The 25,579-nt window shown below is 43.3% G+C and overlaps 2 protein-coding genes across 6 annotated transcripts in view; one reads left to right on the forward strand and one right to left on the reverse strand.

Annotated features, from left to right (window-relative positions):
* The window catches only part of MFN1 (mitofusin 1), a 49,448-nt gene extending 32,400 nt beyond the window's left edge, over positions 1 to 17,048 (forward strand). For both annotated transcript variants that reach the window (XM_084847539.1, XM_084847541.1), the window contains exons 11-18: positions 1,679 to 1,805; positions 2,289 to 2,393; positions 3,353 to 3,455; positions 7,214 to 7,443; positions 8,501 to 8,656; positions 10,480 to 10,676; positions 12,512 to 12,646; positions 14,786 to 17,048. In XM_084847539.1, the coding sequence (XP_084703665.1) occupies positions 1,679 to 1,805; positions 2,289 to 2,393; positions 3,353 to 3,455; positions 7,214 to 7,443; positions 8,501 to 8,656; positions 10,480 to 10,676; positions 12,512 to 12,646; positions 14,786 to 14,855 (1,123 nt within the window). In that variant the 3' untranslated portion in view covers positions 14,856 to 17,048. The remainder of the gene's footprint in view (positions 1 to 1,678; positions 1,806 to 2,288; positions 2,394 to 3,352; positions 3,456 to 7,213; positions 7,444 to 8,500; positions 8,657 to 10,479; positions 10,677 to 12,511; positions 12,647 to 14,785) is intronic.
* A 2,857-nt stretch (positions 17,049 to 19,905) lies between these two features.
* Positions 19,906 to 25,579, reverse strand: part of GNB4 (G protein subunit beta 4) — a 69,337-nt gene continuing 63,663 nt past the window's right edge. For all 4 annotated transcript variants that reach the window (XM_084847543.1, XM_084847542.1, XM_084847544.1 and 1 more), the window contains one exon: positions 19,906 to 24,164. In XM_084847543.1, the coding sequence (XP_084703669.1) occupies positions 24,058 to 24,164 (107 nt within the window). In that variant the 3' untranslated portion in view covers positions 19,906 to 24,057. The remainder of the gene's footprint in view (positions 24,165 to 25,579) is intronic.

The raw sequence follows: 25,579 nt of genomic DNA on the forward strand, positions 1-25,579 counted from the left end.
GGTGGGGACGAGGGAGAGGGCCTTTTCTGTGGTGGCCCCCACTCTGTGGAACTCCCTCCCTAGGGAACTCCGTCATGCCCCCTCTTTAATGAGCTTCCGTCGTGCATTAAAAATGTGGTTGTTCAGGCGGGCATTTGGGGTGGGTTAGGGTATTTTAGAAAATGTTTTTATTGTAGAATTTTATTGTTTTAAACTGTTTTATTATATGTTGTACATCGCCCAGAGTGGCTGGGTGACCAGCCAGATGGGCGATTAATAAATTTAATAATAATAATAATAATAATAATAATAATAATAATAAAGAAGGTGTGGTTTGGCCTACACCTCCCATCAGCCCTAGCTAGCATAGCCAATGGTGATGGATGATGGGAGTTGTAGGTCAAAACATTTGGGGGGCCACTAGTTACCTGCCCCTGCTCTAAAACAATGTCTGCCAAAAACATGGCCACCAGCATCTGCAGTACCAGATGGAGATCTGTGTTGGTGCTATATTGAGTTGAAGAGGGGTGTATTTCTCTAGCTTGAGAGCTAGTGTAGTGGTGAAGAGACTGAGCTGTGAGCCAGGAAGTATCTGATTCAAATCTCACCTCTGCCATGAGTTTGTTAGGTGGCCATAGGCAAGCCCCTCTCCCTTTCTCTCTCTGTTCCTCAGTTCCATCCACAATATAGCGTTAATACATTACGGGGTTATTCCGAACATGGGAGGATATTTATTCATAAGATATTTTATCCCTGCCTTTTGCAAACTAGTCCTAACACAGCTTGCAGTCACAGCACAAACATATAAAATATGACAAATTATATAAAAAAGCAAGTGCAAAGCAGCAGATCAAACACTAGACATAAGCCAATAAAGCCAGCAGTTGGGACCAAACTTAAAAATGACAGATAAAAGACAAATAGCCAAGACTCCAATACTGTTAAAAGGTCATGATGTCATATGAAAAACAAGAGGAATTTGTGGTGCCTGGGCTTTTTGGCAAAGGTGCCACAGATCAAGGACAGAATATTTCATACATAATACCACTCTAGCATGAACTATAAGTACGCTGATCTTTCATTGGAGGGTCCAGATCCACATGTAGGCTATGCAGTAATTTACGGTGGGCAGTGCTAATGGCTCTGCCACCATTTTCTCATTCTTTGCATGGGATTTCGTGTGTGATGCAGGTTGTTTTTTTAGAGGAGAAAGAGTTGCAGAGGAGGACAAGGCTCTCAGTAACTTTAAATGTTGTGTAGAAGATGGAATGTTGGTGGTTCAGCTTTGCCTGGCAAGGGGGAGAAAATTCAGACCTACTGAAATCCCCTCTTCTACTTGACTGCCAAAAGTTCAGGAGTCATCCCCACCCCACCCCTTCCGTCTCCCACCTGTCCAGATCAAACACTAGACATAAGCCAATAAAGCCAGCAGTTGAGACCAAAATTCAGGACAGGAGAGGGTCATATATGGTAAAAAATTAAAAGTTGGTCTTCCTGTTGGAGTAAGGTAGGTTTAGGCTTAAGGACTGCTGCTCCAGTTTATGTCCTAGTCTGTAGTTTTGCTTCAAGCCTACGGTATTTTTGCTTCAAGCCTACAGAGCCAGGGATGGCACCAGTATGGTGCTCAGTTTGTCTCTACCACTGTATTTCTGGGGAAACTGGTATATGGAGGCTGATGGCTGCTTTTCCACTACTTTAGAGTCCATTCAATGGAGGAACGAGAGGAACAGAAGGACAGGCTGGAATTTGTTCGAAACCAGCTCAACCTTTTAACAGAGGACATTAAGAAGAAAATCAAGGAAGTTACAGAGGAGGTTGCGAACAAGGTAAATGGTGGGCAGCTCAGGTAAATGTCCTGGAATGTTCAGTGTATGGCTCCCATCTCAATTTACAAGTCACTGCTTTACAAACACTATGCCTGTTGCACCCCTCCAAAAGAACAGACCTTGATGTTGTGAATGCTTAAAGAATGAAATCGTTGATATTAGTGACCTTTTGGGGACTTTAAAGATTTCTGATGCTGGAATCAGTGTCAGTTCTCGTGAAGTCAGTAACTGCTCAACAACTTCAAAGGTATAGAGCAGAGTTGTCTCCCAGTCTGAGCCCCTCCTCCCTTCTGTAATGTTGGAGCTATTACTGGCCTGTCTTCCAGGCTTCTAAGGATGGTGGCAGGCTGCAGCTCTCAGGATATGTGTACTGGATGCTTGAAAGCAATGAAAGCATCATTTTGCAAAGAGTTTTGAATAACCCTCGCGTCTGTTTTCCTCCAAGACCCTTCATGCTGTTCTTCTCATCTGTTATATTTCTAGGTATCTTCTGCCATGACTGATGAAATCTGTCGACTTTCTCTTTTGGTAGATGAGTTTAGCTCTGATTTTCACCCATCCCCACAAGTTCTGAAAATATATAAAAGTGTAAGTTTTGCCATAACTGGAAATCTGTTTTTGTTCCTTAATATTCCTAGTTTTACTTTTTCTGCGGTCTACTTTTGTATTACCTGAGTACCAGTTAAACCCACCTCATCTACATTAATTTCTGTGGTTTTAATATGCGGAGTCCAGATCTGGTCACAATTTACTAGAGTGTGTGTATACTACCCCCATGATCAGAGAGATTGCACACTTCAGCTGCTCATATAGAGCCCGTGCAGACTGTTAGAGAGCAACAGTATTAATGATTAGAGAAGTAGCTCTAAGAATTGAGTCTCTGTGTACTGCAACCAGCCTTAAGATTCTTACAACATAGGGATGGAACTCATTACATCAGGACTGTACGTGTCAAATAGTACTGTCATTGTATTTAATTGTTTGGTTTGTGTTAAGATCAATACGTGGGCAAGTTTAAATAGTTTAATATGTTACTATGAAGTTGCCCACTAACTGGTGAGGATGTTTGAAATCCAAACTGCAACTGGGGTGTGCCACTTAGAGGTGGGATGTTTCAAGTATGCAAATAGGGGAGAGGACAGAGAGAGATGATTGTTTGGCTGCATGCTCTTAATTCTGCACCAGGAGAGCCTTTTTCTTCCTATGGTTCTGAAGGGGAGGGGGATTTGGGAAGCTCTCCCCCAGGAGAAAGCCCCCCCCCCACCTTTGCTGTCCCTCTCCTGCGCATACAAGTGAAGAGGTTCAGGAGGCAAGCAGTTTTGTGCCCTTGCAGGCAATTAGGACACTAAAGATGTACAGTGTGCACAGCTGTTCGTGGCTGAGGGAAGTTGCAAAGAGAGCCCTGCTGGTGGTTTAGAGAGGGCGACAACAGCACTCATGTCCCCAAACCCTGCTGTCGCCTGCACTTGCTATGTCCGCTTGGCTTGACAGAACCTAAGCTGGGGCAGGCAGTCTGCTTACTGTTTGCTTTCCCTGTAAAATGCTAGGAACTCAACAAGCACCTAGAAGAGGGCTTGGGAAGGAACCTGGCTGACCGTTGCTCCAACGAAGTCAACGGCGCTATGCATCAGTCGCAACAGGAAATGATCGGTAATGTTTATGCTGAGGAATGCCTAGAAATGCTGCTCTATCTCCCCTCCCCCCTTGCATACTTGTTTGAATGGCAATGTGTGTGTTTTGTTTTGTTTCCCCCCACTCCTCAACCAAAAAAAGGCTCCCAGAGCAGCTTACAATTGATCACTTATACGGTCATGTGAAAAAGAAAGTACACCCTCTTTGAGTTCTATGGTTTTACGTCTCAGGACACAATAAAAATCATCTGGTCCTTAGCAGGTCTTAAAATTCGGTAAATACAACCTCAGATGAACAACAACATATGACATATTACACCGTGTCATTATTTATTTTACAGAAATAAAGCCAAAATGGAGAAGCCATGTGTGAAAAACTAAGTACACCCTTACTGCTTCCATGGGTATGAAGAGGCTAAGTAGCAGCTAGGTGCTGCTAATCAAATGCCCTTGATTAATTGATCATCAGCAAGCGTGGCCGCCTCTATAAAGCCAAAGTCTCAGGAGTTTGCTGGTCTTGAGCATTCAGGTGTGTGTTAACACAATGCCAAAGAGTAAAGACATCAGCAAGGATCTTAGAGATCAGCAATTGTTGCTGCCCATCAATCTGGGAAGGGTTGTAAGGCCATTTCCAAACAATTTAAAGTCCATCATTCTGCAGTGAGAAAGATTATTCACAAGTGGAAAATTTTCAAGACAGTTGCCAATCTTCCCAGGAGTGGACGTCCCAGCAAATTCACCCCAAGGGCAGACCATGCAATGCTCAGAGAAATTGCAAAACATCCAAGAGTTACATCTCAGACTCTACAGGCCTCAGTTAGCATGTTAAATGTTAAAGTTCATGACAGTACAATTAGAAAAAGACTGAACAAGTATCGTTTGTTTGGAAGGGTTGCCACGAGAAAGCCTCTTCTCTCTAAAAAAAACATGGCAGCATGGCTTAGGTTTGCAAAGTTGCATCTGAACAAATCACAAGACTTCTGGAACAATGTCCTTTGGACGGACGAGACCAAAGTGGAGATGTTTGGCCATAATGCACAGCGCCACGTTTGGCGAAAACCAAACACAGCATATCAGCACAAACATCTCATACCAACTGTCAAGCACGGTGGTGGAGGGGTGATGATTTGGGCTTGTTTTGCAGCCACAAGACCTGGGCACCTTGTAGCCATTGAGTCGACCATGACCTCCTCTGTATACCAAAGTATTCTAGAGTCAGATGTGAAGCCATCTGTCCGACAGCCAAAGCTTGGCCGAAATTGGGTCATGCAACAGGACAATGATCCCAAGCACACCAGCAAATCTACAACAGAATGGTTGAAAAAGAAAAGAATCAAGGTGTTGCAATGGCCCAGTCAAAGTCCAGACCTCAACCCGATTGAAATGGTGTGGCGGGACCTTAAGAGAGCTGTGCATAAACAAATGCCCGCAAACCTCAGTGAACTGAAGCAGTGTTGTAAAGAAGAGTGGACCAAAATTCCTCCACAATGATGTGAGAGGCTGATAAAGTCATACGGAAAACGATTACTTCAAGTTATTGCTGCTAAAGGTGGTTCTACAAGCTATTGAATCATAAGGTGTACTTAGTTTTTCACACATGGCTTCTCCATTTTGGCTTTATTTCTGTAAAATAAATAATGACACAGTGTAATATGTCATGTGTTGTTGTTCATCTGAGGTTGTATTTACTGAATTTGAAGACCTGCTAAGGACCAGATGATTTTTATTATGTCCTGATACGTAAAACCATAGAACTCAAAGAGGGTGTACTTTCTTTTTCACATGACTGTATATATAAAAAAAGCACAACACTCAAGGAAAAGAGGATGGGGAGGGAAGAAGAAAAAATTAAGTAGATTTTCAGTAGGGCTGGTGGAATGGCCATGCTTCACCTCTCATCTCCTGGTCATGGCGGGGCAGGCCCTGATGTTCCTTCTGTCCAGTTCGACCAGGCCCTGATGATGCCCTGGGCCTGCCCCTATTTCCCGTGCTCCCTCTTCCCCACAGGGCAGTTGATGTCAGTTAGGCCTATGGTGGTGGGTAGTCCAAATGGAGCAGGCCCTGATGTTCCTTCCGCCTGCTCCTGTTGGCTACAATCCTACAGATCCGAACTTCAAGAAACAGCAGGGCTATCCCATTGCTGTCCCCTTGGGTGTAGTTTTGGGCCCATGCTTGTGTTAACCAGTCATATGTCTTTGGCACAGAGATGTCCTCGGTTCTCTCGGCCTGGGCTTTTTCAGGGCCACCAGCTTCCCATTGCCTCAGCCTTGCAAGGCTGCTGTCTTTGGTCAGGCTGGGCTAAGGCCTGGTTCATGCAGCACACCAGCCACACACAGTGGCCTCTCAGGCTGTGGGGGGCCATGGCTGGAATCGTGTGGAGGTAGGCCTGATTTCTGTTATCACAATGGCCCTTTTCTTGCTGCTGCTGCTGTACAAATTGAGGCTGGGGTGTATCCACCCGCAAATAATTGGTGCCTCTACATAAGCCTGGGTGGGTTTGCAAGCCTGCAAATAGCTCTGCACACGTGTGGGGGTGCTTCACATGGGCTGCCGGCTGGGTAAGCCAATCTTTCGTTTTCCTCTGCTGTTTTGAAATCTTACTTGAAATCTAAGTTGCTTAATTAAGGCCTGGTCTCTACCCAGCAGAATGAAGTGGATTGAGTGAACTGGACCAGTTCAGGTTGCATGTGTGTGGCTACCATTTTTTGAATGCCCCCCTGCATTTTTTTTAAAAGATGCTTCTCTTCAAGTAGAAATCTAGCACAACAGGTGAGAGGTTCTAGCCCTGCCTTCAACTTCCTGTGCTAGCTTTCTACTTGCAGGTAGATAGAAAAAGGAAGCATTCAAAATTGCAATTTTACCTCGCCTGTAGTTTGAGGTAGTCCAGTCCAGTTATACCACCTCAGAACTTGACCACCTCATTCTGTTTCATGTATAGACCAGACTAGAGATAAATTGAATTCATCATAAGATTCAATTCCTGGCTTAATTTTTTTATAATCTCTATACTGCAAATCCTGTTTACCTGGGTCTTTGGATTTCTCTGTGTGTGTGTGTGTGCGCGCGCGGGGGGGAATCATCTTGGACTTTATCCTGTATATATAGTCCTCCTGCCATGCTTACATACAGCAGTTCAAGATGGCAACACCTATGCCAAGTGTCTTAATGAGGTAATCAAAAATCATCTTCAAGGTAAATTGGGGATTTGGGGCAGTGACCGCTATTTTATCTTGGTTTATCTTAGTTCAATTCTGACCAATTATTCCATGAACAAGTCAGTATGTACTTTTGTGGTCTGCGTTGCTATTTGGGGAGGGGTGGGGATGCATTGTTTTAAACTAAAATGCTTTTCTCTTGTCACTCAGACAGATCTGGTTTGTAATCTTACATTATGATTGATTGATTGATTGATTGCATTTATATCCTGCCTTTTTTTCCTCTTGCAAGGAACCCAAGGCAGCGTACATAATCCTCCTTCTCTCCATTTTATCCTCACAACAACAACCCTGTGAGGTAGGTTGAGCTGAGAGTCTGTGACTGGCCCAAGGCCACCCAGTGAGTTTCTATGGCTGAGTGGGGACTAGAACCCGGATTTCCTGACTCCCAGTCCAACACTCTAGCCACTACACCACACTGGCTTAATCTTATGCCAATTAAAATGCACACATGGAATAAGCATTCATTGAGTACCACAAGCAGCCACAACAAGATGGAGCAGAGTTTGGAAATCAGTTTAATATTGCCTTTAAGCCACTTTTTGTCTTTTTTTTTAAATAGAAAACCTTCAACCCCTGCTGCCTTCAGATGTCCAGAATAAGATCCACTTGCTCATTCCCTGCAGGAAGTTTGACCTCAGCTACGATTTGAACTGCCATAGTCTGTGCTCAGATTTCCAAGAGGATATCACGTTCCGCTTCTCCCTGGGCTGGACTGCCCTCATCAGCCGGTTCTTGAGCCCTAAAACCACTCAGAGGATGCTCCTGGGCATGGCGGAACCAACGTTTGCAGTGAGTGCTTCAAAGGTTTCTCTAGATCAAGGGTGTGCAACTTCTGTGAGTTTGGGGGCCAATTTTGCCTTCCCCCCACCAAACACACTGGGGGCAGGGCCACTGCTGTCCCGGCTCCACGTGCAATGCTGAAATGTGATGGTGCACAGTAGGGGCATATTCCAAATGGACTCCTACCGCCCCCTATATATAGGCCACCATAGGCAAATACAGCAGGGTGCAGGGGGGGTCACATAGAAGGGCAGGGGGGGATGTTGCTTACTCCTGCTCCAGATAATTCAGCTTGTTCTGCCGCTTGTACAGACTGATTGTGATCCGCCACATGCAAATAGCATCACCAGTGTAAATATGGGCATCTTGCATACATGAGGGCTTCTTCCCCCACTCACTTCAGTGGTGGAGCGCTTGCATGACTGATTGCACGTACCTGTGTGTTCGTGTTCAAAGCTGCCACAAACAAGAATGACAGGGAATCTGGTGCACTTAAGTGCCAGTTCACATGCATAAAGCTCTCTTGACCTTAGACTGGGGCCATAGTGTTTTTCAGGTAATTCCAGACAGATTTGGGTCTCCTCCCGTAGCCCAAAGCTGTCTTTGAGTTGTGCCAAATAAGCTTTCATGTGATTGGGGCTTTGGTGGCCTGCAGAGCTCCAGTGACAAGATTAATAAAAATTGCAGAATTGTTAAGGTGTGTAAGTTTAATATTGTTCAGGGTGGAATAATTAGCACATAGGTACTTCTCCTGGGATGTTGGGCTCGGCTATGTACAATAGAGCAAAGATTGCAAAACTTGCATAATGCTGCAGAATTTGGACTGCCTGGGTGCAGGAAATTATTTTACTCTAGTGCAGCCCTCCCCAGATTTCAAAGCCCTTTAAGGTCGACGCACTGTGTGTTTTCAGACCACAGCCCTGCCCTTAAATGGTTTCATCCCCCTAGATTCCTGTTTTGGATCACGAACACACTAAGATGAAATCTTGCTGCTGTGCTCCCCGCCCTCTCACTCCCTGGTTCTCCTGGGCTGGCTGATCTCAGAGTCTGCGTCCTTCTCTCCTAGATCCCCAGGTCTCTCGCCTCCACCCCTTGTGCCCCCAGTGCTCCGGCTCTGGCGCCAGAGAATGCCTCACAGGAGGAGCTCATGGTCTCTTTGGTCACCAGTCTGGCATCCCTGACATCCCGGACCTCCATGACAGTCGTCATTGTTGGAGGACTGGTGAGTATCCTGGGCGACTCTGCCTTCACGAGAAATCTCGGGAAAATAAAACCTAGGGATGGACAGCATGTCCTCATGCAGGGCTGGGCAACTTTTGGTGTTCCAGATGTTCTGGCCTCCAACTCCTAGCAACCCTAGCTTGCATAACCAGTGGTGAAGGGTGATGGGAGTTGTAGGCCAAAACACCTGCAGGGCCACAAGTTGCCCACTCCTTACTAGTGGGTGCTGTTCTGCCTCACACCTGCCCCCCACCCCACCACCTTTGAGAGTTTTCCCCAACCCAGGTCTACATGGCCCCAACTTCCCTCCCAGCCCTGTGCATGCAGCATCTCTTCCAGGACACCATTCTGTTATATATGACAGTTATCAGGGTAGCAGAACCAACTTGCCCAGTTGTTAGTGGCACAAAGTCCTGCGATGTGACATGACACTGATGTGGCAGTCCTTGCACCCCATCCTAAAGGTTAACTTTCCATGGCCACAAACAACCCCTGGGAACAGGGCCACTTGCTTTTAATAATTGAGGCTTCAGTTTGGAAATCCATCTTCCTATATAATGATTTATCACATTTGTTTTGTTTAGGAAAAGGAAGAAGCAGTCGGCCTAAATATAAGCAGATTAGATGAGGGTAGCCTATTAAAAAGAAAAAAGTTGCCTGTTAACGGTCAGCCACTGCAACAAATTGGCACGGGAGGCTGTAGAAATTCTTTTCCTGGCAATTTTTCAAGAAGGCATAGAAGAACATCTGTCCCAAGTTTGTTCAGGAACTCCTGCTATTGCAGGGAGGGGCAGCTATGCTGGAAGACACCCCAAAATCCTCTTCCAGCTTTGCGATCATTTCACTGATATGCAAAGACCTGTTCCTTATGAAGATGTAATGGCTTGCAGCCTTTCTTTATAAACTTAAAACTGTCTTGAATCCCATTGCTTAAGGCAACTTACAAAAATTAAGAGTAAATAGAGCATAATCCTAAAAGTAACAAACAAACCTTAAGAAAGCAGCAAACCTGGCACAAAAAATAACACCAAAAGAAACAGTAAATTAAGGGTGCAATTCTATGCATACAGAAATAAGTCCTACAACTCCCCATGCTGGCTGGCGGATGCTGGGAATTGCACTGTAAAAATAGCAAGTAAAAAGCCAAGAGCTTCTGCCGTTCTATCGAAAGCTTGTGAGAAACAGTTGGCTTTGCATTTTTTTTAAAAAACAAAAAGCCCATGCAGAGGGTCACTGATGAATCTCGTTAGGAAATCATTCTGTAGCCTTGGAGCTATTACAGAAAAGCTTTGGCTCCTTCCAGCCACCGATCTAACCCCCTTGAGGATGGTGGAGTTTTGAACAGGGCCCTCTCTAAAGATCTTAATAGGCTGGGGTGGCTCATTCAAGGAGAGGTAATTGTAAGTTTTCTTCCTCAAACAAATGTTTTCTAGCAAATGTTCACTCTTTTGTCTGATCCATATATCTCTGGGTTCGCCACCATGATGCCAACGGTGCTTCCAGCGCTATCTTTATTTGGGTTCAGAAGAGTGGCTTTGTGTTTTGGAGCTCAGACCCCCACCCTCTGCCTTTGTACTTAGTGTCTTGGACAAGTTACTTTTAGCCTCAGCACTTTCCTTTCTGGGAAATGAGTGTTTTGTGAGTGGCCATGCCCACCATGGCAGCCATTTTATGAATGGGCAAGCACCCTATGGCAACCATTTTGTGAGAGCACCCACAAACACTCTCAAAATTCCAAATGTGTCCACCAACCCAAAAATGTTGGGGAGCCCTGATGTAGCTGATAGATCCTACACAAGTTCTGAGCTAGTGCTTCTCTTCCAGGTTTGGAGAACTGTCGGCTGGAAGGTCATCTCGCTTTCCTTGAGTATGTATGGGCTGTTGTATCTCTACGAGAGGCTCACCTGGACAACCAAAGCCAAAGAGCGAGCCTTCAAGCAGCAGTTTGTGAACTACGCCATGGAAAAACTGCAGTTGATCGTCAACTTTACCAGTGCAAATTGCAGCCACCAGGTGCAACAGTACGTCTCCTCTGTTTAGTAACTTGAGCTTCTGTCCCAAAGGAAAAAGTTTCTTTTGTGCATATTCCTCAGCACTGGTCCTCAAAGGAAACCCATGCAGGCCCACCGAAAGATGTGCCTGGGTATTGGCATGTGTTTCCATTACTGAATGTGACACAATAGATTGAATAGAGAAGTTGTTCTTAGGTCTTTTCAAGGATCTGTGACCTGCTGTACAGCAACTTAATTAATTTCCCCTGCCCTGAAAGTTTCAGGACACTTCTTCTTCCTTCGCTTATTGCACCCCCCTTTTTACACTCCCTACAGTTATCCTTTTTCAGTCTCTTGATGATTAAAAAAAATCAAATCATGTCACATGTTCTACCTGACCCTTTTGTGCCACAAAACTGCAGCTTAACAGTGTTCTTTAGCTTCAGGCACAATGGTTGGATGCCTAGCTGTAGTCTTCCTCCCCCTGATGTCCTCTGTTTCGGTTAGTATCGTACACATCTGTGTACAAGTACTTTATATGCATGTACAATATACAAATATATTTGTATATTTCTTCAGTTAAGATTGAAAACAAGTCACTGCCTAGTTGAAATAGTGGAAGGGAAAAAAAGTTTATTTTTGCTCAACCTTGCTGACAATTACTTGTCACATCAGGATTTAGAGTTCAGTGTAACTCAAAAGTCTTCATCAGGTGTAGTCCAGCTGTTAATTCTGACAGTTTTATAGAAGCCTTTAATGAGGGAACTCTGTTATGGTATAAACCTGCAAGACTCTGAGATTAGAAGAAATTATGGAAAAGATACTCAATTGTGCTATTCATAACTGCTTTGTGTCTTTAGTTCTGTTCCTACGACTGGGCATTTTTTTTTAATAAGACACTCCAGAGAATGAAAAGATCAGGATTTGCTTTTACTGGTAGCTAATTCTTCAATGCTATTACAATAGGCCATTTCTGTTTCATCGAGCATAATGGCAAAAGAGATTGGGCTGAGGCAGCTGTATTCACATGCCACAGAACTTCCTCAGACTGAGTGTTGACTGTACTTAAAATATGTGAAACCTTTTCTTCCCTTTAGAGCAGGGGTGGGCAACTTGTGGCCCTCCAAATGTTTTGACCTACAACTCCCATGATACCTCGACCCTGGCTCTGCTGGTTAGGGCTGATGGGAGTTGTAGGCCAAACAATCTGGAGGGCTGCAAGTTGCCCACCCCTGCTTTAGAAGTAAGGAAAGACTTTGAATTGAGTGCTTGGTCATACATGCATATAGGTTTGTGGTAGGAAGTCAGAGGGGGTTTCATCTTGTTGCCAGTTTTCCATTTGGAGCTTCCAGCATGAAACCAATGACACGATTAAGTAATTTTAGACTCTGGACTTGATGGTCTTATGGCTGGGGGTAGGGGGGCTCTTTAGGTGGTAACAGGTATTACTTCACTTCCTTCAAAATGTGTTCGTAGAGTAGAGTAGAGTAGAGTAGAGTAGAGTAGAGTAGAGTAGAGTAGAGTAGAGTAGAGTAGAGTAGAGTAGAATAGAATAGAATAGAATAGAATAGAATAGAATAGAATAGAATAGAATAGAATAGAATAGAATAGAATAGAATAGAATAGAATAGAATAGAATAGAATAGAATAGAATAGAATAGAAGGGTTGGTAGGGGCCTACAAGGCCATCGAGTCCAACCCCCAACTCGATGTGTTAAGCTAGCCCTGCTGCATTTGGGAGCAATCCTGCCCATCCTGCTGAGTGGGGCCCTGGACTTCTGCCCCAAAGTCTGCCCTGATGGCACCACTCGGTGAAACAAGGTGGTGGACTGGGCTTTATGGCTCTCACTTTCTCTCTGTCCTAGGGAAATGGCCACAACATTTGCTCGTCTGTGCCAGCAAGTTGACATCAAAGAGAGAAACCTGGAAGAAGAGATTGCAAGGTTATCCAAAGGAATTACGCAGCTAGAAAAAATCCAGAAGAACTCAAAGCATCTACGGTAAATAGCTCTGAGGGAGGCTGCTGTTGCAGCGACTGGGGCCAGCTCTCAAAATGCGCTGCCAAGGAGCAGGCAGATCAAAGAGATTTTCCATGTTTGTTCAAAGTGCTTTTGGACATGCCTGTGTGTTGAGCTGGGCAGGAGGGAGGGTGTTTAACTTGATCAGGAGGACCCCTTTTCTATTTTATTTTTAAAATTTATTTCAAACTTTTAGATACCACCTTAATCATACCAGAGTTCAGGCTTGTGTAGAAAGCATACAAGTAAGCAATTTAATTAAATTATACACCAAAGAGAAAAGCAACCGATAAAATCTCAAAAGAGGCTAAAGACACTTAAGTGCCTTGGTAAATAAAAATGAGTTTGCCTGATACTGAAACGGTAATAGTGCGGGTGCTAGGTGAACCTCTCTGGGGATGCCGCTGCTGAGAAAGCCCTTGTAGATGACCTTGATACCTCTGAAGGAAGAATTATGTGGAGGGGCTTCGGCGAGTGATCTTAAACTATGGGCAGGTGCACCTTCAGTTACTTGGGTCCCAAGCCGTTTAGGGCTTTAAAGTACCCAGCACCTTGAATTTGGGCTCAGAAATGAACAAGTAACCAGTGGAGCTCTTTTAGCATAAAGTGAGCAAGATGAGACATGCCAGTCAGAATTCTGGCTGCCATATTCTGCACCGTTTGGAGCTTCTGAACCATCTTCAAAGGGAGCCCTGCATATAACTTGCAAAATGTGTTTCACCCCGTCTGTTTGCATGCGGGGAGCTGTGTCGGCCTTGGCGTCTGTACCTGTGTGATGCATGTGTAAGCAAAAGCACGTTTCGGTGAGTGCATGCATCACACACATGGACATTGTTTTAATTTAACCCTCCCTTCCCCTCTTTTACCTTTCCACTACTGAAGCGTAGGTTTTAAGCTTCTTGGAGCGTAGATTACTCTAGATAGCACCTTGTGCGCTGATGGCTCCAAAGTAGTAGTAGTAGTTACTTAAGTGACAGGTAAATAGAGCCTTGAAGCTCTCTTAAATCGGAGGGGACCCATGAGGGCTTGTAAGCATAAGCATATAGGAAATTCCATTTCACGTTAGGACTGTCGGCCCTGGCTACCGTTGTGAATGGCCGAGATCGCTAAAGGGCTTCTTGTGATGTGGCCCTTCCTTCCTCTTGAGAACAAGCAAAGGCCTTTGTGTGGGTGCTTTGGCCTTTCCTTATTGTCCTCTGGCCCTTCTCCTTGTCTTCCCGAAATGGGATTGGGGAATCCATAAACTTGGAATGCAGCGGGTAAACAGGTTCTGCCCCTCTCTGCCTCCTATGAGTTCATCCCAGTGTCATAAGAGTGCAGCCCAAGCATAATGGCTTCCATGTAGCAAGAGCACCTCACAGCATCCCTGACATTGACCCTATGGACCAGCTCCCTTGCATGACAGGCTTCCACATCTGTACTGCACATTTCTGGCTGCACCTGAAGCAGATTCTCTGGGCCAATCCACATGTTGAAGCTCCTTTTACAGAAATCAAAATCACAGTATTTTGTTCTGCTGCACTCTTCTTATGTGGTGTTGCATTGTGTGTGTGAAATTTTGTAAGCCACTCCTACATGCTGTTTTTTGAAGAAGGGCAAAATACTTAGAAATCAATGCATTGCAGGTGCTGCCGTGCACAGCTATTTTTTGACGGTGTTCATGTGAAGGGCATAACATTTCCATCAGCCTTCTGTCTCTTAATATCCTGTTTACTCTGTATCAGAGTGATTTTGTACAGGTATAAATCACACTGGGTTGTAGCCAATTGTGGAAAATTTTCATCAAAATCTGTCTCCCTCCTGTTCCACTGGCAGACTCCTGTCAACAGTGACTATCCTTAGGTACAACCAGTGGAAGCTGGTGGCTCTGATGTCAGTGGGGTGGTGAATCTGCTCCAGGTTTCAGTCAGATCTCTAAAGGAGCCAACCAAGCTGTGATAGCTCCTTAGAGTTCTGATTGAAACCTGGAAAGGATTCAATACCCCACTGACAGTGGAGCCACCAGCCTCCACTGGATACAAGCAATTGATTTCCTTTTGCTAAAAATTCTATGTGGGTTTGGGAGGAGAAGAGACCACATATCCATCTAGGGCCAGCCATTTTTTCCTCTTTGTCTTGTAGGAGAAATGCTATTCGCCTAGAAAATGAATTTGACTGTTTTACAAAGGATTTTCTTCAGAAGAAGAAATGAAGAGCCGGCCTCGTGGTTTTCTGATGCTCCAGGTCCAATTTAGAAGATAACACTATTTCCCCCACACACACCCCTCCAGTCACATGAATTTTGAAGCCCCTGTTCTACTTGTCCAGTGCTGCCTGGCTCTTCTGACGCTTAGGTTATGAACTGCGCTGGAGAGCTAGGGCAGCTAAGCAGTATTTCCCATTGATTGAATCATTTTGCAAGTTTTCGTAAGAGAAATAATTTATATTTACTGGTGCATATAAAATTTATTTGGAGATGTAAAATAATAAACTAGCAAACACATAGTATTTTTTATTAGTTTTTGCCCTAAGGGGCAACCCCTCTTTCTGGTATCCAGGAAGAGAATAGAAGAGTCCATGCTCAGTCCTTTGTCAAAGTCTTGTGTTAGCTGGAATTCCCTATGGCAATGGGTGCTGCTGGCCGTTTCCAAGGCTCTGTTACAGACCTGAAGTATAAAGTGATGACAAATTTTAGATGGGCTTTATGGAGTTTGAATGCAGAGACCATCAGTCTGTCTGGGCATAAGGTGCAACTTTGGATTTCTCATTTGGTTGAAAGGCTGAGACTTTCAGATTTCACACTGCTTATTTAAAGCTTTAATACCCTCACAAACAAGAGATCCTCAGTTAAGATTAGCTAGCGCCCTCTTTTAGCAGATACTTGAGTGATGGCATAATATACATATGCATCCTTTTCCCAAATGGCAGTTCTTGAAAGCCAATGGAATGTTGTAATGTGTGGTAAACTGGAATAAGGGTGGGAGGTGTAACATCTGCCATGAAATTCTGTACAGTAGTGTGTCTAGGTACACACCCATCCCCAACCACCAACCTTCTAACTTAGCTGTGATATAATTTAGTTTTGAGATGTCTGGGTGTCCACAATTCATGTGTATCATTCAGCCCCAAGTACTTAATTTTAGGCCACATGCCTAAAATTAACGATCCTGGAGTAAATGAAAAGATCACAGGCTATTGCATGTGACAAAGCGGCAGGGGGGCAGGGGGCTGAGATGCCAAACTGGCTTGTCCCCCTCCTCCCCTCTCCTATCACATCTCAAGCATCCTAAAAGTTAGGTGTCTGACTAAAACAGCTCTGCATTTTAAGGGCTAGCACGTCATAGGGAGCAAGCTATCAATTATTGGGCTAATGCATAACCATAGCAGTGTTTATGGCCCATTGACCCTCCCGGTGGTGGTGGTGGTCCATCTGTGTCCTCTGCATAATCAAGGGATCCTCTGGTTTTGAGTCATGTTTTTTCTTTGGCATCTTCCCATCACAAACTGGCCACCTGTAGATGCTTCAGTCGCTCATGCCCTTACTATGAAAGTGCAATAATGTGTTAATTTATGAATTGCTTTTCACGACGTATTTGGCACAGAAATGGTTTTTAATAGGGAAAATATGAATATGCATGTTTTAAAAACCAATGAGAATTAGCTTTAGTTGTGAAAGAGCCCCTGTTCTTGGAGTGGTGCTTGATAATGAGAGGTCACTGCTCACAAAGGGCTAATAAAAGAATTGCTGGACTCCTAAAAGAATTGCTGGACTCCTAGACTTATTTCTTCAGCAACAAATGAAATTTGTTCTTTTATTTTTACTCTGGTGCACTTGAAATGTTTCATGTGGCTCTTCTGTTCCCATGCTGGAAGGGGTGGTGGTGGAATTAATTATAAATACAGCCAGAAAAGGTTCTAAAATTCGATGAAATGTGCAGCTAAGTGACAACTTGAACAATACAGAAGTTACGTAAACTGGTAGAAGTTGCAAGTATTTAAGCTCCATGTTTCCCTAAGAGCATTTTGTACTTATGTGAATCTCTCTAGCTTTGACATGCATGTTTTTGTAGTTATTTAAAACTGGCCAAAGAACACTAAATACTGACCCTTATCTTTGATGAAAGCTATTCCGATAGCCTCACCACAAAATAATTAATTAGCTGCTTTCTTGATCTGCTACTGTCATACACATGGTTCCATTTTTTTTTTGTTTCTTTGGCTGTTACGTATGAAGATTCTTTAGCATAAATCACAATCTATTCTCTCAACTGCAAAGGCTCACTGCCAGATGTCTGGTCAAGTGGGAGTTTTAAACCTCATTATTCCATGACAATCAGTATTTTCCTTCAAGATTCTAAGTTCATTGTTAGAAGTTTTAACTAAATAAAACTTAAGAGATTTGGCAGTGAAGTGTCTTATGTTAATAGCCCATCACACACAACCTCATAAGCTTACAGCTTATTTGTACTTCAGCAAACCTCAGGGCTCCCCTGAACCTTCCAATATGTCTGCTTTTGCACATAGGTGGTGCCATTTTGGCTATATAAGGAACAAACAGTGATTGCTATTCATATATACAAGTGGGACCTGTAACAATGTTGGAGTGTTCCTATTCAGACAGCGCTATGAGCCTGAAGAAGATTTGACTATGAATCTTCCCTCCCTGTCACTGCTGAAAGGTTCTCTTACAAGGCTGCAACTGCAACCTCGTAAGAGAAGTCGGACAGGGAAAGAACAGGGCATATGGGTGGGAGGGGTCAGGCTAGGCCAACAAGCAATATGCATGGGCTCTCCAGTCTCTGCCCCACCCAACAAAAGCTAAGTTAGCTAGATGGGCTCAGAGACCCATCTACCTGCTTTCTGCATTTTAAACAAAGCAACAGAGGGATGATTGCCTCCGTCCTCTTGCCCTGCCTGGCTCTTGACCTCAAGCACAGGATGGGCAGATGGTATTGAACTCTGAGCCCTCTGTCTATTGGGAGCGCAACCCATAGAATTCTGCCCTAATAGGTGTTTGCACTGTGTATCTCCCAAAGCAAATGATCTTCATATGCAGTAGGCTTGCGAGGAACTTCAGGAGCTTATCAGAAGGATTTCTTCTCTTACATTAACTGTAGCTCCAATAAGATTTTTGGGATATCAATGATGCAGTTCTAAACCAGACAAAGAACTGATGAATAATCTGACAGCCCAGATTGGGGTTGCAAACGAATAGGAAAAAATGTCATTTATAGAATATAGCCCAGAACATACTTCATTTAAAATTGTTATACCACCCTAAACATTCTCAGTGTTCCGTCCAGGTAGTTTCATGAAACAATTAACTGGTTACATTTAGGAAAGGTAGGGGGCAAGCCATTCCTAGAACGTAAGTTTTAAGCAGGATTTTGTCCATTTCTGGAATGCTCATTTTAATCTAATTATAGCTAATGGACATACTCTGGTTATCAATTTGGATGCAAGCGTGAACATTCAAGTGTTTAATTTTTCTTCTATTTTGAGGAATACCAATATTTTAATCTCCCCTTTTTGTTCATAGCATTTTATCAATGGTAGTGTAATTATGGAACGTACCTGCTTCTTAGGAATTTTGGGTTGAATCCAGATAGTCATACTTTAAGCCCCATTAATTCCAATTGGTCTAGGTGCTAAACAGTTAAGTCCCATATTAAGTCACCTTTCTGAAGAAGCAGGAGAGAGGGAAGGAAGATGAATCACCACAAGCAGGGAATTCCTAGTTAAAAGCAGTTGTTTATTGGTTACAATGTCAAGTCAGGGCAACATCTTTCACTGAGCCACTGTACAAATACAAAGGAAAGATTCATTATGGGGAAAAACTATAAACAATTCATAGCAAGTGATTTTTTTTCCACAGGGAAGTTTTTATACAACAGCACTGTTAAAGAACAAAATGGCACAAGTCCCTGGGTTCTTTGTTTTTAATAAGGTTAAATAAATTGATTTAAGACTTTCTGAATACACAATCCAAAAGGCAGTGCAGAATCACTTGGTACCTGGAAATGTTTTGGAAGGTTTTCCTCAAAAGAAGCTGGAAACAAGTGAAGGTCAAAACAAAAAACAAAAACACAACCTACCATGCACACACACACATCCTGGATGTGAAAAGTTGGAATAAGTCATTAGTAAGAGCAAAGGTAAAAAGACCACCCATTTCTGAAAACAATTAGACGCAGTTCCATTGAATGAAGATGCAAGTATACACATGTGGCAATGCGTCGCAGCAAGGAGGAAACAAAGAGAGCACCATTGTGTTGTAAAAACGAAGGTTTGAAATATCTCTTAAGATGCCCATATTAGTTAAAAACCAAACGTTGTGTGGCACAAGGAAGGTCAGGCACATTTTAAAAAAATCTTATCATTTATAAGTCATTAGTAACACTGTTCACAGACTCACCATAACATCACGGAGCATTTAACAGTCTTGCGTGTATTTTATACAATAATTGACTTAAAAGAAAAGAGAGAGACTTGCAGTGCCTCAAATGTGGAAGAAGTTACTTGGGCAGCAGGAGTGCCAGCTTAAGATGGGGAAGGCTAACAGAGACCCCCATTTCCAAGGTAAGAAACTGTAACCTGACATTTCTAAGCAATGGCCAGGATCCAAAAGTGTCCTGCACATGGGCCTAAGATGATTCCATGCATACATGGAGGAGCTGATTTTCCCTTCCAACTGCAGCCCCTCATGCTGCCGCAATGCTACTCAAGAGACCCTCCCCCTGGGAAGGGGTAACTTTTCTAGGACTCAACAGGGGCTGCAGTGAGGGCTGGGGGGCGGGGAGAACACTGAAAAGACCAAGTACACATGCAGGGCTTTGGATTCCACCAACAGCGGGAATTTGTTATTTGTAGGCTGGTCACATAGAGAGCCCTATTGCAGCCACAGAGAAGTAGAGGCATTGTGTGGCTTGGCTTGACTTTCCCTGTGACTGAAGCCTACAGATGAGGAACTTTCCATGCCATTTGAGCCACCATATGGAATGTTTTTAAACCCCACTTATTAAATAGTTGCCCATTTTCATTTTTTGGCACCGTCAATCCCAGCTTTGTTACATCTACTGGAAATGGTATTGCCACTCCAATACACAAGCTACTTGAAGCTAACAACTGTTTACCTATCTAGTCACACTCACATCTGCATAACACACAAAATCTGGTGGGGAAATGGTACGGGAATAAAAAATAACTCTGTCTCTGAATGTTCTGCCTATATTCTAAACCAATATGGATTTTTGCTGCGGGACAGTTTCAGAAATAGCAAATGTTATTCTCTCCAAATTGCAGCTCACCCCAATTCTTGTTAAATCACATTTTTCAAACATGTAAGAGAAATGGCTAAATTGCAGTTTGGAGATAAAGATGCCATACTGTTTCTTATTTGGTATCAAACCTTTTAACTTCAGTGTACAAAAAAAAAGAATCACGGGCATCAACCCTGAAAAATTCAAGGTATTTTAGATGGAGAGCACCTGGCTTGGAGCTAACAAAGCAGACACACATAATCCAGAAAGCTGTGATTTATCTTAACATGATGTGGTCTATATACATTAAACTCTTCACAGCTATTGGCATCCACATGGCAAATCTTCCCTCCCCCACCCACATATTGTACAATGTACGTCAGTTGGGGACATCCTACAGCGAGTTTCCTCGCCTCCAACAGAGATTGCCAATGACCAGCTTTTCCACTCTGGCTACACATCATTGACAGGCGCTGGTTAGGTAAATATATTTGGTAAACTTGTACTAAATAATATGGCCACACAGATAACGATCCCCATATTGAGTCACAGAGAGCAGCCAAGAACACAGAGGGAAGAATTAGTATTCTCTTGGGAGAGGCCTGTATTTCCAATGCACAGACTTCAGGTTCAGCTGGTGCTTCTCAAATAACAAACTTGGCAAACTTAACTACTTGAACCCAAATAGGGAGGTGAATTTTCAAGTAACATACGTTCCTTGTGTTCTTGGAAGCAAGAGTAATCCTACATTACTGCAGCAATAACCTTTTGATGGTTTTACATAAATAGCCTACAGCTCAAACTCCACTGTAATACTGTATCACCCTGAACAAGGTCCATTAAACCAAATGGAAGGTACACAAGATGACAGCTATGCGCTCACATATATCCCATTTTTTTCAGAGAAAATTATGCTGAATAGGTTGTGTCCAACATGAATGGTGCTAAACCTACAAGGTCCAGTACATCAGGATTAGTATGTGGCTAAATAAAAAGGGGTGGTCTGTCATTTTAAGGGATGCCACATTCCCTGTAAAGGAAGCAAGAGGTATTTGCCAATGTGCATTTTGTACAATGGAGCCAAAACATCTACATACATGCAAATTTACTATCAAATCTCAACAGGTGTGCAGTTGCTCTCAGCCATGTACACGCATGCTAATCAACTGCCCTTGGGATTGACAACACTGAAGAACAGCAGTAAAGCGTGCATGTGAAAGTAAAGGGCAAAGAATGTAGCTGGGTTTCATTTCAGATGCAACTGCTTATATCTATGGGGTTGCTCTAGAGTAACTCTCAAGTGCATGCATACGCACATGAACACTTATCAGTGGATCAGTTAATTCTCACAATTGGCACTTAGGGTCCTAGGAGACAGGACAAGCCAGAAATCCAGCCATTGCTTACAGCTTCATTGACAAGTAAGCTGTATGAATGACCTATTGTGCTAAATGTATCCACCACGTGAGAGTCGTTCCATGGATCAAACTGTTATCTTTGAACTAGGACAAAGCATAACGGGCATATTTTTCAAATTCCATAAGGCTGTATAACATCTGCCAGCTTGTTTGCCGTACTGAACATCCAATCCTAATTTCAGAGTTTTCTGCTGCTACTGTACTGCATTTTCTGTTCAAGAATCACATTCTTCTTATTGGCCTAAGGCAATCGTAAAGTCATTCCAAAAGGTGGTTGTGTCGGTTATAAAGGAGACTAACAGCTGCAGAGTTGTTTTTGTTGGAAGTACTTCCTACAAAATTCGGAATGACTGCCTGATCATAGATCTGGATTATAACAGTCAAGATCATCAATAAGTGCTAAAACACTGTGTGACCACTATTCTGACTCAGGTAGCATCGATACTGGATCTGAACAGAGTGATCCATATAAAAAGGAGAAAATACTGCTAGGTGCTTGTGAATTTGGTTCTACACATGTAATCACTATTTGTTTTTGGCAGAAACATGCATCTTCACACATTAAGGAAGTATTAGTATCCTTTTTTACAGCTCCTAAATCTCCTGTGCTTGGCACATGGATTGGCACTTTTACCACTGTAGACAGGGCAAACTGAAAAAGGCTGAAATTAGGGCTAAAAAATTGGTTAAAATGTGAGAAAACAGATGGTTCAGCAACAAATCTGTTTTAACAGCTACTGATGTTTGCTAGAGGAACTGGGGTTATTTTAAGAGCTCCTCTTTCTCTTTAGACACTTTGAGAAGGGGGCATATAACAACATGAAAAAATTCATCGTCTGTGCACATCTAAGGGCTGGATCCATCTCCCATGCCCACCCCCAAATACTTCCATAAGGGCCAGATTCACTTAATATCTGCTACAAGCACACATACGTTTTTACCAGCAGCAAATAATAGATTTCAGTGATTTCCAAAAAAAAATCTATTTCTAGCCAACCCTTACCATACTTCTGTGAACAGGGGAGTTCTTATGAACTGTTGTGGGATAAACTTCATTTCATACAAAAATTTAAGGGACTAGGAATTCGAGTTGCAGTGCTTTGTTCATTGCAATGCCCTTCCACAACTGGCTCTAAATAAAAGGCCGAGGCTACAGTAATTAATGGATCAGGATCTTAAAACTGGGATACAACATTCTAAAGAGAGGTGAAGATAGGGGAAGGCAATTCCCTAGTTAATGCTGTCATGTGATTCTCTCTCTCTCTCTCTCTTTCTCTCTCTCACACACACACACACACACCCCGCAACTCTGTTCTACTTAGGAATGTCTGGGTAACCCACTGTGTAACTGGGCAGTATCAGAATGAACTTTCAGTGTTCCCTGTAGCGGCTGCTAGGTGCAACTGCATCAACAACTTCAAGAGCCAATTCAAATAATGACAGGGCATCTGCTACAGACTTCGCAAGGCTGTACACAAGTTACAGTTCATCTGACTATACTCCTACTTCTCTGCATGTGGGGAACTAGTATACCAGGGAGATGTTTTCCACCTGAACCATATTCACCTCTGTATATACGGGAGAATTTTAATGCAGGACAGGGGAGATGCATTCAAAACAGACTATGGCCAACCTGCATTAGGGGTGGAACAGTCCAATAAGAAACATATCAAGCATCTTTACTAGAAGTGGCTCTAAATTCAACGTCACGCCAGACAGAACAGGCCAGTTATAGTAGGTTAAAAACATCCTGTCCACAACTCTCTCTATATAGCCATCATTAATTGGCTCAGCCGTTTAGCAAGAGGAATGCCTGTCCCCTCAACATACATGCTGAGCCAAGTCACATTAGAGGCTGCTGGAAGCTCAAAATCTGGACACCCCAAAATTTCAGTTCTTATTTTTGAAGGGCGCATCTGATGACCTATTCAGCTCCATGGTGCTTGAAGTCCCCAGCTGCCAACAGCCTGACCAGGATCTGATGGCACTGGGGGGAACAAACCTCATATTTAAATAAATAGGTCAACGAGCAAGTAAGGCGCTAGGTGTCGCAAAAAGTCATTGGGGTTTGTTTCTTTTAAACAGACACAAAATCAAAAACAGATCAAGCAATAATTCAAACACCTTCTGTTATAAAATCCACAAACAGCTCATCAACTTCACACTTTATCTACAGTAAAGTCACCAAAAATTTAGACACATTTAAAACGGCAATCTAGTTGATCCAATGTGGAACTCAGGAGGAGACATCTCAGGTTAAATGTAGAGCTATATAAATGCAGTTTCTTAAAAAAATGCAAACATTATTTCTTTACTTACAGACAAAATGTTACATGATTGGCTGCTATGTGTATATTCAGTTATGTACAAAAAGGTACAGAATTAGCAGGACTGGGGCACAAGCAGAGATCCCTCCAGGACAATGCAGCCAAACCAAACATAAGACGGCCTGGCTCTTTTAGCTTCTGTCACCATGAATACATGTGCTACTCTCCACTTTTTTCCTTTGAAGAAATAAAAGTCACCAATTTCTCCCACCCATCACTTCTTCACTTGATTTTTTTAAACTTCATTTACAGAAAGCCTATTTATGCAATAATCAGCGAGTAGAAAAACTTCACCTGTAAATACAAGGTAGAAATGTTATTTCACAGCAATAGGCTGCAGCATTGATCTCTCCAGATCTCAGTGGAGAAGGTGTGCGTGTCTGATCTGTGTGTGTGTTTCAGCTGCCAGATTAATTCCAGATTCTGAGGAAACTGTCCCAAGATCCTGTAGCTACTGCCATGCCATCATCAGTAACACCTAAGCAGCTGACTCGGTTGTCATGGCCAGCAAGAACACCTAGAGGGATGGACAAAAGAGGATAATGTTAAAAGAGACGGCCATGAGATGAGGCATTTTAAAAAAATAAAGATACGAGCCCCATTTATTCAATATATTTATATCCTGCTTTTCAGACATATGTATAGGACAGGTTTGCACGTCACGTTAAGCCACCCTGAGAATAAACCACAGTGGGTGGCTGGCTTGCCCGTTATGCCCGACAGATGATTGCCTGCTCTGCAGCTTGCCATGGCCTGTTTGCCCCTCAGTCCCTCTCAGCCATTGCCAGCACATATTGTAGGGGCCTTCGTGGCAGAATTCTGCATTTCCTCATTCCCTGCGTCAGCACCCTTACTGCAATTGGTTCATTGGGTTGCTAGGTAATGAGGGAAACCCCGCATCAAATCACCAAGGGGATTTAAGTTTCTGAGGCCTTACAAGCACAGGAACGCATTTGCAAACTTTAAAAAAATATATTTTAGGGGTCTTGCGCAACTGTGCAGGACTGCAAGAACACCTGTTCGCTATTGAGCCCAGCATAGCCATCTGCCCCCTTGTCAATTTCACCCTCCACTTTTGCACTTCCCATTCGGAACTCCGCCCCCTCCCCACATCAGATAACAAAAAAGAAATAATTTTCTGAGCCTTTAAGAATGCAAGAACGCTGTCACAATTTCTTTTCAAGGTCTTGCACAAGTGCACCAGACCACCTGTCCACTATTTAGCCAAGCACACTGATATCCCCCTCATGTCAATGTCCCTGTTAATTTCAACCTTGTTAGAAGGGAACACCTTTTTTAAAAAAGGCTGCTTCATGTTCTACTGAAGTAATAACACCAACTTCTAAAGTTCCTTCTCTCCTGCAGCCACCAGCCACTTTCAGCTCCCCGCCCCCCTTCGTGCTTGTCACTTCCCTCTATTAGTCTCCACTACTAGCTGTCAGATGTACATGAGATTACAAAGCAGTGGACAGGATTGCTAAACATATGCAAATTTCAAGGCAGACCAGGGACTGAGTGGGTAAAGATATGCAAATTTCAAGGCAGATGAGTCAGATAGCTAGAAATATACAGATTTCATGGCAGAGCAGTGATATGGAGATGAAAACTGCACAAATTGCAGAACAGTAAAACTGAAGGGAAAATAACACAAAATTCATAGCAGCAGATATTCAAAATGGACCTTAAAAAAAAAAAATTGTGAAAACGCTCACGACACTCTCCAGTGTCCTTTCTTCAAGATTCCTATGAATTTTTTTGCAAAATTCATCCTGAAGGGCGCTGAGAAGGGATGACGGAGAATATCAGCGGTACTAATGAGGTTGTGAGGAGCAGCACGGTTTTCATTACTCTTGCGAGGCAGCTCTCTAGCAGTTCCTGACAACCCAACCCATGATAAAATCACCCTGCCACATTCGGACGTCACAACAAGCC

The sequence above is a fragment of the Heloderma suspectum genome, chromosome 3 (genome assembly GCF_057233095.1).
Source record: "Heloderma suspectum isolate Gila_16-S chromosome 3, 16-S_ref, whole genome shotgun sequence".
Classification (NCBI taxonomy): Eukaryota; Metazoa; Chordata; class Lepidosauria; order Squamata; family Helodermatidae; genus Heloderma; species Heloderma suspectum.